General features: G+C 40.8%; 1 protein-coding gene across 4 annotated transcripts in view; it reads right to left on the bottom strand.

Annotated features, from left to right (window-relative positions):
• The window catches only part of Lmo7 (LIM domain 7), a 97,786-nt gene that overhangs the window by 25,612 nt on the left and 58,079 nt on the right, over positions 1–14,095 (bottom strand). For all 4 annotated transcript variants that reach the window (XM_055609620.1, XM_055609622.1, XM_055609621.1 and 1 more), the window contains 4 exons: positions 11,974–12,088; positions 9,883–10,025; positions 8,130–8,679; positions 6,315–6,617 (listed from right to left, as the gene is read on the bottom strand). In XM_055609620.1, coding sequence (XP_055465595.1) covers positions 6,315–6,617; positions 8,130–8,679; positions 9,883–10,025; positions 11,974–12,088 — 1,111 coding nt within the window. The remainder of the gene's footprint in view (positions 1–6,314; positions 6,618–8,129; positions 8,680–9,882; positions 10,026–11,973; positions 12,089–14,095) is intronic.

Here is a 14,095-nt window from a genome sequence, read left to right as displayed (position 1 = left end):
ATAGACCATGGCTCCCTTGAAGCATCATCAGTACCCACCAAGTCTAAGAACAACAGCATCTTGGGGAAAGTAGGACTCGACTTCCACCCTCTTACTATACCACATAAAAGCAAATCCTAAATTGCCCAGGATATAATTTTGCCCGTCGATAATTTTTTTTTTTTTTGGATGGTGTTTTGTCTTCGTGTATGTGTATGTACCTCATGTGTACAGCGTCCATAGAGGCCAAAGGGGTTATCTTATCTTCTAGAACATGAGTTAGAGGTAACTGTGAGCCACTATGTGGTTCTAAGAACTGAACCTGGGTCCTCTGGAAGAGCAGCCAGTGCTCTTAACCGCTGCACCGTTTCTCCAACTCCTAGGATTTTCTTCACTGATTTTCTAAACCAAATTTCAGCTTCCCAGTGAGCTACCGTTGTTAAATGGTCTTTCACTGACCAGCAAGATGGCTCAGAAAATAAAAGCACTGACTATTAAGTCTGACGACCTGAGTTCAATCATCAGGACTCATATGATAGAAGGGGAGAGCCAACTCTTGCAAGTTGTCCTCTGATCTCCATCTGCATGCTGTGAGTCTCTCTCACATACTCACACACACTAATAAACAAATAAATGTAATTAAAAATTTTTAAACATCTTTCTTAACATATACCTTATTTGAGGTAAACAACAGATATAAACCATAATATAAGTTTATCAAATTAGTCTTTTAGTTCTTTGCTTTCTAATCATAAAGAAGTTAGGCTTACTTATTTAAAAAAAAAAAAATCTTCCCAGCCAGCTGCCGAGGTGCACTCCTGCAATCTCAGCACTCGGGGAGGCAGAAGCAAGTGGGTCTCTGTGGGTCTGGGTTTGAGGCCAACCTTGTCTACAAAGTGAGTCCAGTACACAAAGAAACCCTGTCTCAAATTAGAGAGAAAGAAAGTAGGAAGAAAGAAAGAAAGAAAGAAAGAAAGAAAGAAAGAAAGAAAGAAAGAAAGAATAATCTTCTCAAAGCTACTTTACTTTACAGATCACAGCCTGCCAACTCTTCATTTTAATTTGGCAGTTAAACCTATGGCTGACTGAGGTAGTAATAAGCTTTCTGTCTGTTTTCCAACCGTAAAGTAAATTTAAGATCCAAGTGACAATATTCTGAGAGAAGCTGTTTAATGTGTAAAATGACAGAAGCATGTGCTAAGCCTTATGAACACATGGAAGCACGATGAAATGCCTCAGTTACTCACTGTGCAACATACACTCACTCTACTGAGCACTTTGAAAAAAAAAAGATGAACGAGGCTTGATACCTGTTCTTACGAATAATCGTAACACTTCAAAGGTGGATATGAGGGGTTTCTACAGCAGGAGCAAAATGTAGCTAATGACATGAAGTTTCTACTGGGAGGCCTTTTGAAAGACAGTTTAAATAGAGGCATCCAGATGCCGTTGTGATAGGCATTATTAATGAGCTTGCTGAGTGTCAATCCAAAAGTAACAAAACAGGGCTGAAAACAGACTAAAGAAAGGTACCGGTCGGTGGGTTCTACTCCTTAGCCAAAACCACCACACACTTACACTAGAGGGGACTCAGTGGAAATGAGTGGTCATCTTTACTGTATACACAAAGATCCGACCAAAAGCCAACGGCAGTACAGAGTCTATTGCTATACAAGACAGAGAGATGAATGATGGGTTACACAGCCAACCCCCTAACTGAGGTTTTATTAGTCGACGAATAAAAGATGAGATGGTGTTTTAATAAATAGTCTCAAACTACATTTTAAAATGCTTTGTGGGAGACTGTAATTGAGCATTGTCCCTTTCTTCCAAATAAAGGATGAAGGAGAATGAGCTTCAACCATAGAGGGAGAGCTTCTCCGTTATGTAAATCAGAAGAAAAAGTGGGATTATGCCTTTTTGTAGAGGAATTTTAATCCGGCACCATGGCTACTCTGGTGAGAATACAGTCATGCCTTTAATCCCAGGTGATAGAGGCAAGCAGATCTCTGAGTTCAAGGCCAGCCTGTTATAGAGCAAGTTTCAGATAAAGAAAAGTTTAGGTCCCAGCATAGTGGTACATGCCTTTAATCAGGAAACAGAGGAACACATATCTCTGAGTTCTACTCAGTTCTCTTCAGGCAGTTTAGTAGAGTCAGTGACTTGAGAGGCAATGCAGTGGAGTTAAATTTGTGGCACTTCAGTTTGTGGAATTCAGAGGCAATTTTACTGGGAGAATTTTACAGAGACAGACTAAAGAGAGAACAAGCTAGACACAGTGGAGATAGAATGATCCAGAAAACAAGAAGAGGAGAAGGCAGAATTGACCAGGATTTGTGGGTAGGGTATAAAAAAAAATGGAGTGAGGACCACATATTTCACCAACCTGGGGCAAGTGGAATAGCTGAACTTTCAAGTCTTTCAGCAGTAAAATTGAAGACGATAGCACCTACTTTGAGGGTTACTGAGAAGATTAAATGAAACGTTTAAAAGATGCCAACACCCATGGCTGATGCTCAAGACATACTTTCTTTGTTTCTCTTGGAAACACATTAAATGTGATATATATGCTGATTAATCAGTTTCTAGATGAATTAAACGAAATCCTATTTAACGCACATAAAGTGAGTTCGAAAGCCAACAGGACACGGTCATATTCAGGTCCTATCCTAAGAGGAGAAAGATGAGCTTGCTTCCAACCTTCACAGGAAGATGGCTCTAGTCAGGAGTAAAACATAAAAGTCATAGTGTGAAAGCAGAATAAGGAATTTCCACCCCTGTATTTAAAGGGGTTCTTTATCGGCACTTGGGGACTGAACTTAGAACCTTATGGCAAGCAAATGCTCTACCACTGAGCCATATCCAGTTCAGGAACAGAATTAAAATCATGTAAAAAGTTCGCTTCTTTCACATGTATTATCATTCACCTCCTGTAAATTGTTTTAAAAGGCTAGGGCAGAGATTCTGGGAGGTAGATTTGTGTGGCAATTGAGAGCCAGAGGCTCTGAAAGGATGGAAAACAGAAACTTGTAAGTAAAACAAGCTTGGAGGGAAAATCTTAAAATACATTTTTGCGAGGCAAGGCAGGTAAAGAGTGAGGTCAGCCTCTAAGTCAAATCTCTTTCTCTTTCCTTTGGTCTCCTGGTAACCTAAAATGAACAGGAAGGCAGGGAAAATGGCAAAATCCCTAAGAGAGGAGGGAGAGGAAGGTGAGGAAGGGAAGAGCCACCAGCTCAGCAATGGGGAGGAAGAGGAAACTCTTGAGGAAAAGGTGAATACAGCCATATTATTTCCTTCGCTGTACTTTCCCTGTGTTAGCACAGTTCTAAGATGGGCTCTCATCCTCTGCCTGCTGACTTGCTTTCTTAAAATACTTCTGTGCAACATCACAGAGCTTGCATTCCAAAAATACCCCTCAACCTGAAAGTTCCCACACTCAAGAACTGATAAAAAACTGAAATTGCCTCCCAGATCAGGTTCATACTTGAGGCTGGTAAACAAGGCCTTGAATGTAGCTCAAGCCAGCATGGATAGCATGTGTAGGTCAAGTCAGCCCTGACATCCGCATGTTGACTGAAAGGTACAAAGAATATCTATCAAGGAGGAAGACATGGATATTTGCAACAAGGAAAAAGTTAGTGAGTGCAACTTCATAGGGTGGTTGGTTCAATTCCAACCAGGAAGATAAAATATGTGGGTCATGAAAGAGGTGGTTTTGCCTAGCTTTGAAGGACTTGAAAGGTATTACACCGAAAGATAAGCAGAGTAAACATCTTCAAACAGGAAAATAATAATGACTAACGTATGTGATGTGCCCAAATAAAACTAGCTTTCTTTCGAAGCTCAGGCACGTTTCTTTCCCTTGATATAGGAAGAGGTAAGCAATTTTGAGTAAAATTTCCTGAGTTTGGATACCCAATCCACCATTTAGTGCCCAAGATGGCCTTGAAAAATTAGCATGAACATCTATGCTTTTGATTTGTGTGTGTGTGCAAGAATAAAAGTGATGGCTATGACATCACAGGGCTATGGTAACGTTTTACTCATATAATGCCTCGTGCAGCTTGTCTAAGCCCATCATATGCACTTATTCAACAAGTGAATTATGACAAAGGGATTCTGAGCTCATTCATAAGGAACATCAGCACTCCACAGAGTGCCCTGAACTCTAGTCAAAGGACAAAATGCTTCAGGAGACACTAGGACAGCAAAATTACTGAGTCTTGTGTAGAACAAACATACCTGAGGCTACTCCTTATCATTTGCATTGACAAAAAAAATTGACCTGGATTATAGCAGCAGCAACTGAGATTAAAGAGGGTAACAGGGTGGGAGATTGTGGAGGCACATATGTAAGGCTATCAGCAGCAAAAGCACAGGGGAGTAAAGAGAAGGACCAGAAGAGCATCCTTTTACAAAGCTACCAGAGCTTCAAGGTGTTCAAGCACTCACTGTTTGTTTGTTTCCTATGAGCATCTAGAGTTACAGAGCTTGACCACAGATTTGAAAGAGTAATGTAAAAATACTCTGTACATCTCACTCATCAGCTCTAGTGCAGTCACAGCCTCCCTGGAGTCAGTCAGCTCCATAAGATGCTCTCCTGGCAGTATAGAAATGGACAGTCCAAAGACAGACAGGCAAGTCACCATGTGAAATACAAGAATGCTCAAGAATTCCACTAGCTCCACTGGTTAAATGCAGCCTACTCTTCCTTGGTAGAATGCGGCTTCAAACCTGATGAAAACAGCACAAATCTACTATGATGAAACCTGAAACGAAGCCAGGTTAATTTGGGCTTCTTGCAATTGCCAGTGGATAGGATGCACCCACGCTCCACACATGGCCTCTTTTTCTTAATCCATGGATGTAGTTTGCCAGCTGCCACCCTGAAGGAGGCCCCATCATCCAGCAGGCAGCACATTCATCAAGCTGTTTTGTTGACTTTGCTCTTTGAAAGCGGGAAGGCAATGTACAAATCCATAGAAGAGAAGACAGCTTGCCTCGGCTTTTATTATTCACCTACTGATACCTTACATTCCCCAAGAATAGTGCATAGAGGCACTTTCCTTATCCACTGAAACCTGCAGTGCTGACCATACACTCCTAATTCTTTAAAAATGTACCAATAATTTTTATCAGATGATTTTTTTTTTGCAAGCTGAAAAAATGTTTTAGAGATATATTTGTAAACATGTACAGGAAAAACTTTTCTAAACAGCGAAACAAGAACTAGAAAACATTACCACCAAACAAAAACAAAACAAAAAGTTACATAAGTGCTAACACTGCTGATATCTAAATGATACCCTTATCAAGGATTTTATTTTTTATTCTTTTCTGGTATTCCTCAGATAGAAAGTAAGTATCTTATAGCCTGGAAGTGGGGTGGAAGGATTTTTTTTTTTTATTATTTTCTTACGCAATCAAAACTCTAATGAAATTAAATAAACATACTATGCCAAACAATTTCACATAAATCTATTTTATTTACATATTCAAGTAATATTTTATCTTTTGCCTTGAAAAACAACTGTGTCTAGTAAGACAAAAGTCTTATAGGCAAGCCAAAGATGAAAAATGCCTCCATGCGCAAGCTGTTTAAAAAAGTGTTGTTAGATTTTTGGGGTTTTTGTTTTGTTTTGTTTTAAGCTTCGTTTGTTTGACAAAGACCTTTAGTGGGTTTTACATGTAGACTGAAAAAACACCTAATAACTCCGTTGAAAGCCATCTGTTAGGGTTTTAGACTGGAAAAAATACAAACATCCCATTCGTTTTTAATCTGCTAGCGTATTTTATTTGGAGTCCAAATGTTCAGAATGGCAGTTGTCAAACTGTAACTAAGTCTCATTGTTCCCACTAAGAGACAAGGAAAAAGAGCAAATATGGCCATTCTGAAGAGCAAATTAGTATGAGAAGCCACAAAAGATTAAGAGATAACAAAATGCTGTGTCCCTAGAGACAAGCATCCACTAAATGGGACAATTTCTCTTTGCAGCCGGTTCATTTCCACAGACAAGGGCTTCACTTACTCACACATACATTAGATCTGCAGCAAAAGCTTGAGATATGTAGAATAAAAAAACTGCAGGCAAGCACTCCAGGAGACTGCTCTGCAAAGTCTCTAGAGACACAGCTCATAAAGGCTGGCTGGGATCTACAATCTAAGAGTTGGAAGGGACCTACTTCCTCCACAGTCTGTTAAAAATAGACCACGATATATTTTTGTGTAGTATAAATAGCATCCTGTACTGTAAAGCTGAAGACTAGAACAACTGTTTCCAGACTGAAATCTTCAAGTTTCTGAGCCACATGACTAAAAACCCCTCTACACTTACCTGGGACCTTGAAACCTCCCTCAGTGGTGAGCTTCTCCCTTCTCCAGAGTCAGACACTGAATCTAGGCCAGACATTGATGAGAACATTGCTTTTGAAGAGGTCGCCTGGTCTTGGGAGAGAGATGAGGAAACGGGTGTGGAAGAGGACAAGCTTGCCACATCTTCTCCTGGAGCTACCTCTTTTTCACTGGATGAGCCCAAAATATGGCTAGAGTCGGGCTTTGAGCCAGCATCTCTGACCAAATTGTGTTGTTCTCTCTTGACAACTTCAACATCTCCATTGTACTTCCAACCATCATCCATCTAAATAGGACACATCATTTTAAACTCAATATTCTGCTATCCTGAGGGTCAGTTTTAAAAACAGCCTTTTTAATATTTGAAAGCTACTAAGGTAACATATCCTTGCCATAGCAAAGTAGGTATTGTCAAAAGCTTGGAATAAGTTCCTTCGCACTACCAGATATGCACCAGCGTAGAAACGCTCGTTCTAATAAAAGCAATATTGGATATAGACCTCTAAAACTCGTTTTGTTTGTTCATCTCATCCCAGGTCAACAGATACAACTCCAAACTAGGTCTTTCAATTATTCGAAATCCCAGTGTGTGGATAACAAGCATTTATCCATTTGAGACATACTTAATTGTTCCAAGCAACACTAAAACCAATTGGAGCATCCCTTTTTAAATAGAGCTTTTATTTTATAGCCCAGATGTTCCAAAAACTCGCTGGATCAAAAGCTTTATATGTGCAGTATCTGTCTGTCATTTCTACTAAGAAAGCAGAGGCACTGGAGTTGTGAGTAGAAAGAGACCCACATTGCAGCCCCCTCAACACTAAATAGTTTCACCATTTAAAATATTTGTAAGTCTGATGGCTGAAAATTTGTTTGTCTCATCCTCATGCTAAATATGAGTCTAAATATGTTTTATTGTGCTTCATTAAATTCCAATGAAGTGGCCAGCTCATTTTCCACAGCCATTCCTAGTGTTTATCTTTTTTCTTATCAAATTATAGAAATGCTTTACATCTTAGAGTTGTCAACCTTTTATCTGCAATTCTTTTAATAATAATTGTGACTCAAATTGTCCTATGTTAAAAGAGCCTGCCATATAAGTTTAATTTTTAAGTCATCAAATAGGTCTATATTTTCCTTACCAGGATGGTCAGAGACTTCCTGGCTGATTTAGGCAGGCTTCCTTCACCCCAAACACTAATATTCAAAGCTATAATTCTCATCTTTATGTCAAGATTTTAAGATCTTATGTTTAGATGGGCAGAACCAATAGGAACATGAGCATTAAATACTCAGACCACATGGTTTCATTTACATGAGTCAGCATGACTCACTTGTGCTGAATCCCTTTAGAGATAAAATGAACATATTCAAACAAAAGTATACTCAAGCATCTCAAGCATCAAGTTCTAAGGTAGGAAGGAAGGAAAAAGGGAAACCTTACATAAAGAATCCTGAAAACATTTGAGGTGAGCCATGCGTAACTTCCTTATATATAGGTCAAAAAGAGCTGACTGCTGACAACTTCCTGAAGTTCAACCTAATACTTCAGCAGTGCTACAGGCGAAAAAGATGACAAGAAAATATAAATGTTCTGCCTCAAGATGGACCTTATCTAGTCTTTAACGTCTAATCACCCCTGTTTCTATTAGGTCTAAATTGTCATAAAAGTTGTTTATATATGTAATCTATGTTTTATGCATCCAATATCTGTGTCCAGTTAGTTCAGCCTCTGCTTAAGCCTCTCCCCAACTCATTGCTCTTGGGAATAGATTAAATGAACCTGGGGCATTTTTACCATGTAGGATCTGGGCAGTGATGAGATTCCCCTTGAAGATGTGCCAAAAGGTCTCGCTGTGACCACAGATGTTAACCTGGCTGTATCAGTTTTCTGGTAACTTCTAGGGAGAGAGGCTGAAATCCGAGTCAGCTCTACTCTTGTACTCGGTGAAAGCTGAAGAGAGAGAAAGGCTGGACGCTGTGCCGTAGAAGATAGAGAGAGCTGATGCAGTTCCGCAGAAGGCAAAGAGGCCTGGTGCTTTTCTGAAGAAGGCGAAGGGGTCTGGTGTGGTTGTGTAGAAGGCAAAGGGGCCAGATGCTGCTCTTCAGGAATATGAGGAGGAAGCTGAATGTCAGTTGCCACACTGTCCTGTCTATCTGCAGAGGTTGTGGAATCTTCTTTGGGCGTCTCAGCAGGATAAGCTGTTGCTGGGTCTTCGGGTCTGTCACTCCGGTAACTGGTTTCTGACAGAGTCACTGTAGGAGGGAGTGCCTCACCATCCAGGATGTCATCAGAGGAATAGATCCTCCTCCGAGATGTAACTGTAGAACTCTGATTTCGAGATTCCCTTAGCAAAGAGAAGTGTGCCATCATGACAGCAGTATGCATTTGACCCCAGATGGGGTGAGATAGTTAACAATAATACGTAAGGGTTACTCAACAAACACAATAATCAGCGACACGTGATTACTCATAATCTGTAAGTATCAGATAAGAGACTGACCCGACCATTTATTAGGAGTGGGGTCTCCCAAATGGATACTTTTAGTTATAAAAGACTTTCATAACAAAATGAGGAAGGTTCAATACATGATTATTCACAGGTTTTTAGCTACAAATTTATGTCCTCCAAAATCAAAATGCTTTAAATGCCTGGCAACCAATTTGAATCTGCCAGGCTTTGCTACACAAAATTTATAGTGTATTGATTAAAAGTAATAGCACAAAAGACCCGGGCTTTTGTAGAGAACCGGTCAGTTCATGAAGCTTGACAGAATCCCCACGGGCAGTTATAACAGATTCAAGGTTATTGTCCATACTTATAGAACTGACAAAGCTGCTTCACCCTGAAGTTAGTGGGGAGTCCCTACCTCCTGGACTAACTGCTCCTTAAGTGAATGAAGTTCTTCATCGTTGGCATTTCAGACACAAAGGAGCTTTGTTTAATTTCACCTGCCGGCAAATTTCCTTTGTGACATTATTTTCAAAGCATATTTGCTTTCTCTCTGGTCTATCAATCTCCTCCAGGTCCACACAGTGAAATACTTATGTGAAAGTTTAAATTTTACTTTTACCCTGTTATTACGACTCAAAGAATAAACAAACCCACACATCCATGCTTATGTCAACTTCCTTAAAATATAATTTATCTTCTACCACTAAAATTCAACGAAGAATGTTATAGTTCATGAAATTTATTTAAAAGTAAAAGTTTGTTGTATTTGACTACCCCATCCTTAAACTCACTTTAAAAGAAAAGAAGGAAATCCAGTCTTTTTTTTTTCTTATATCAAATACAGCAAATACTTCCTTCCCTCTAAAGAAGAGCATACAATGTGAGACAAAAATACTGCTCACCAATGCTAAGTAATATTTTCCTTTGTTAACTTAGGTCAGTAAATCAGTAATATTATTTTAACACTGCAGAACAAAACCTGTCTGCCAGGGTACATATGTGACTACAGTTTAAAACGGATGACCACACGTCCCACACCACATGCAAAGCCTCCATTCTGGGCTCTCTAGGCACAAGGGGTGGCCAGCCCTTTACCTGTCTTGAAGCATTTCCCTAAAGGTCTTGGAGCTTCGGTCGGACTTCTCGAGAGCCTGCTTTTCAATCTCTTCCCTCTCTTCCTTTTTCCTCTGCAGATCTGAATTGTGACTCTTCCGACGATCTTTCCATTTTGCAAGGTCCTGAAAAGAAATCACCTCAGCCCGGTCATACCTGAATTTCTACACACCTTTTCTTTGCGGTGAGAGCACACCAGAGTATCCGGTTACAATGCTGAAACCATTCACTCCCACTTGTGCCAAGGTGCCCTAATTTTGCTTTTTATAGCTGGTGTTTCTGTATGAGGCCTTTATCTCGTGTGTCTGCTGGAAAAACCTGACCTAATAAGATAGATCCCACTTTTGTTATCCCAGAAAGTATTATATCAATGTCTGTTTCTCAAAGAATGCTAAATGCTTGCAATTACATACTAAATCAGATTGATCAGGAAATATTTCAAATTCAGTTTCACAGCACTCCAAAGCCCTGTTTCACATGCTTGCTATGATGAGAAGGAAAGAAATATCCCTGTAACAGCCTAGCTCAAATATCTATGTCAATCACCAGAAACATACAGATGCCTACAATACAGCTCCCCTCAAGAAGGCAGACTATACATGAAGGCCAGTGCCTAGTATGGTAGGTCTACCAAGGAGGAGGAGGGTCCTAAAGGAAAAAGTCAGTTCCACCTACAGAGGAAGAAATCGCAGAGTACATTGGACTGCTCATTAAGTTCAGAGACCAAAGTCCACCTGGAAAGTAGCAACAGGGAACACCACCTAGGTTCAAGCCCACACTTGCTTCTCACAGCTCCAGAAATGTGTTCTAAAGCAGCCAGGACAATGTGCCCAATGCAGCTTTTCAATTATCCCTAGTTGCATAAGCCAGTTGTGACACTTGGGGATGGAGGCATTTTGAATGCTACAAATATTTCTCCATTTCCAAGTCAGAGAAATACAATACCAAGGATTCCAAGAAAAATTCCAGTCCAAAAGGAATTATACCCAAGGTCAGAGACCAAACCAGACCTCACCCCTAGGCCTTACAAAGCAAGTGTGCTTACTAAACTTTGGGGGCACACAGGGACGATCCTGCTTTTCAAGAACCTGAAATCAATATCAACTATTTTCCCTTAGGAAATAAAGTGACCCAGATATTCAACTGCTCTCACCTAAAATATAGCCCACCTTGATAATTAATTTATCAGAAATTCACTGTGTGTTTTGGCAAATTGATAATTCTTTGCTGGGTTTTCCAGGGACTGAAATGACAGCAGCAAACATAGGAAAGCAGGTATTCTAACCTCGAGCCACATCCTGGGCCTTCCACGCTGTTTCTTGTTCACTAAGGCAACTTTCCAACAAGAGGGCACTAAAGTTTAGCAAAACAGTATCTTTGTACATGAAGATTGACTTTCTCTAGTGCTTTTGCTCATGCTGTCCCTTAACTCTCTCACCATGAAGCTGTCCTCCAGTTTCTTTGAGCTTGTGAGTATCTTTTGCAATCCTCTACACTCCCACAGCTTACAATAAGAACTATTTCCAACTGAAAGCATTACACTTTCTTCTTTAAAATTTTGAGTTAAAGGTTAAGGCTATATCCACATAAATACTCATATATGCCAGCTCTGTTGAAATAGTTCGCCTTTAATCACGTTAGCTACTGACTTCAGGCAAAATATTACTCTGAGTTGCATCTCATCCCAACCTCCAAGTGACTTTGAGAAGTCTTCATTCCTCCACACCAGTGCCGAGAACTGAACTACCTCCTGTTCCTCTCCAAACTCAGTACTGATGCTTTTGCTCTAGCAGCACTATCTAGTCGGACCCCAACCCAGCCACTCCCCCAAGTAAACTATCCTGCTAGGAAGAGACCTCACACTCTGAGAACTCACGGTCTCACAGAAGATAAGCACACTTCTAATCCTCTCCCCCCCGCCCCCCGTGGTCCTTAAGATATGTAACAGCACTTTGGTTGCGTTACATATAGTACTGGATGCTACAACAGCAAGAAAGATTGTCTCAACTATATTGACTTGTTTTAAAAGAGAAGCAAGAAGCGCATCCTCGGCCCCAGTTCCAGAATACTCACATCCTGCCATTTCTGATCTTGCTCTTTCAAGTGCGATTTCATTTTCTGCATCTCCTCGTACCGCAGCTGACGGTTCTGAACATCCTCTGCGCTTACATCGCTCATGGACTTGCTCCTGTCGCAAAAACACACACAGTCACAAAGGTTCTCATGGCTGGCCTGAGGGTTCACATGAAGACTGGGCTTCTAGCGAGAAATTCCACCTAAATATCTACTGCCCTACCCAGATGCTTCAGTGATAGTGTCCCTGAAATAGCACCACACCGATTAATGGTGTTTTTCCAAAGCGCAGAAACGAGATCCTGGCGTTCAACTCAGGTGTGAGATGCTTTCTTTCTTTTCCACAAAACAGTCAAAATAATCTTAAACTGTTCTAAAAACAATAATCCAGTACTTGCATTTAGAGGTGTCAACTCTAAGACTATGTTGGGGGAAAAAATACTAGTCACTGACATCACCCTGTGTGGGTTTGTCTATGTTCCCTCAAAGATAACCTAGTAACAAGGTTTTGCTGTGGTTTTTTTTTTTTTTTTGACTAAGCACTTGCTAAATAATTTAGCGACTACCTGATATTTTCTCCTCAAGTTCAACACCATGAAAAGATGTGCTGTGTCTTCTCAATGATTCTCTAAGATCTACTGTACCACTGTGCAGTTGAACCCATTCTCAGAAGACCACAGGCAGTTTCCCACAGCCTGTCAGAACCACCTCGGTTACCCTCTCTTTCATTAGGGCAGAGCTTAAACTGAGCTGCTGTAAGTGAATGGGTGCAATCAGAAAATAAAGCAAGAGTGGGGATGTTCAAAAACTTTTGTTGTTGGTTTTCAAGACAGGCTTTCTCTGTGTAGCCGTGACTGTCCTGAACTAACTTTACAGAGCAGGATAGCCTCAAACTCGGAGATCCAACTCCTTCTGCCTCCCAGAGTGCTGGGATTATGGGCATGCGCCACGGCGCCTGGCTTCAAAACCTTTCTTCCCTCAATACTGTTAATACATACATGAAAGGACATTGTAAAAACCATCTTCTAATAGGCTTCACACTCTCAAATTGTGTAACGTTGCTTCCTAGCAGCAAAGAGACTCATTCATGTGGGCTAGTGACTGAGTTGGGATATTGATTACTTACTCCTATGCAGACTGCACACATGAAAAGGACCTCCAAGTGAGCACTGAGAGCAGTCAGAGCATGTAAGAGACAGTTTCAGAGGTGGGCTAACTGAAATGCCCCTACCTATTTACTTCTGAGATAATTACGTTGTAATTAACCATATTTTTCACTATGTTAGTATATCCTTGGGCACCTAAGTTTTGTATTCTCCCCAGTTCTGCAATCACATCTTTTTCAGGAATGTAATTGTAACCACTATGCAAATGATTCTGGAGGCCACAGCCTAGGATCTGCCCCTCTTTGAATCATGTCCAATTACTTGTGAATAGGCATTGATGCTTGAATATACCCCGAGGTACCTCAACTGTAAAGGGACCTGCTGAAATGCTATCTGGAAAGGATTTTTTTCTTTTTTTAACTGCAGCCCACTAAACATGCTGCTATTGTTGATGCAGCCAATCTCCATCCTGCTTTTCCTCTGTGGTAGTTAATGGTGGTACCTGCCCTCAATCATCCGCATTGGAAACCTAAGAACCACTTTGCACTTTTGTTCCTCTCTTCTCCTCACTTCAATTAGTTATCTTCTCATTTTATGCCGCTTTCTTTCCATTCCGATGGCCAGCAGTCTAGGTCACAGCACGAGCAACCCTCCCCTGGATTTCCAAAAGATCTGCTTAAATTATCATCAGAGAGGGCTTTCCTCAAATGCTCCCTCCAACTCAAAAGCCCTTTACTGGTGGCTCTCAGACTTTCAAAACACCACTCAAAAGCATGGCTAGGCGCTCTCCCTAGTCACGTGCTCACTGCCTGTCTTCCTCATCTCAGTCAAGGTCAACTCCGTCCTTCCACAGTTAGGGTCAAAATTCCTGGTGTCACTCAGGTTCCTCTCTTATTCTCATAACACTTACTTCATTAACAAATCCTCTGCTCTCGATTTCTAGGCTCCAACAACTTCTGACCTCCTCCTCACCATCATACTGATCTATGGTCATCACATCATCCACCTGGAGAATC

Source organism: Psammomys obesus, unplaced genomic scaffold (assembly GCF_907164565.1).
Source record: "Psammomys obesus unplaced genomic scaffold, mPsaObe1.curated_primary_1811, whole genome shotgun sequence".
Classification (NCBI taxonomy): domain Eukaryota; kingdom Metazoa; phylum Chordata; class Mammalia; order Rodentia; family Muridae; genus Psammomys; species Psammomys obesus.
Note: the sequence above shows the minus strand (reverse complement) of the source record. Positions and strands in the feature narration are given on the sequence as shown.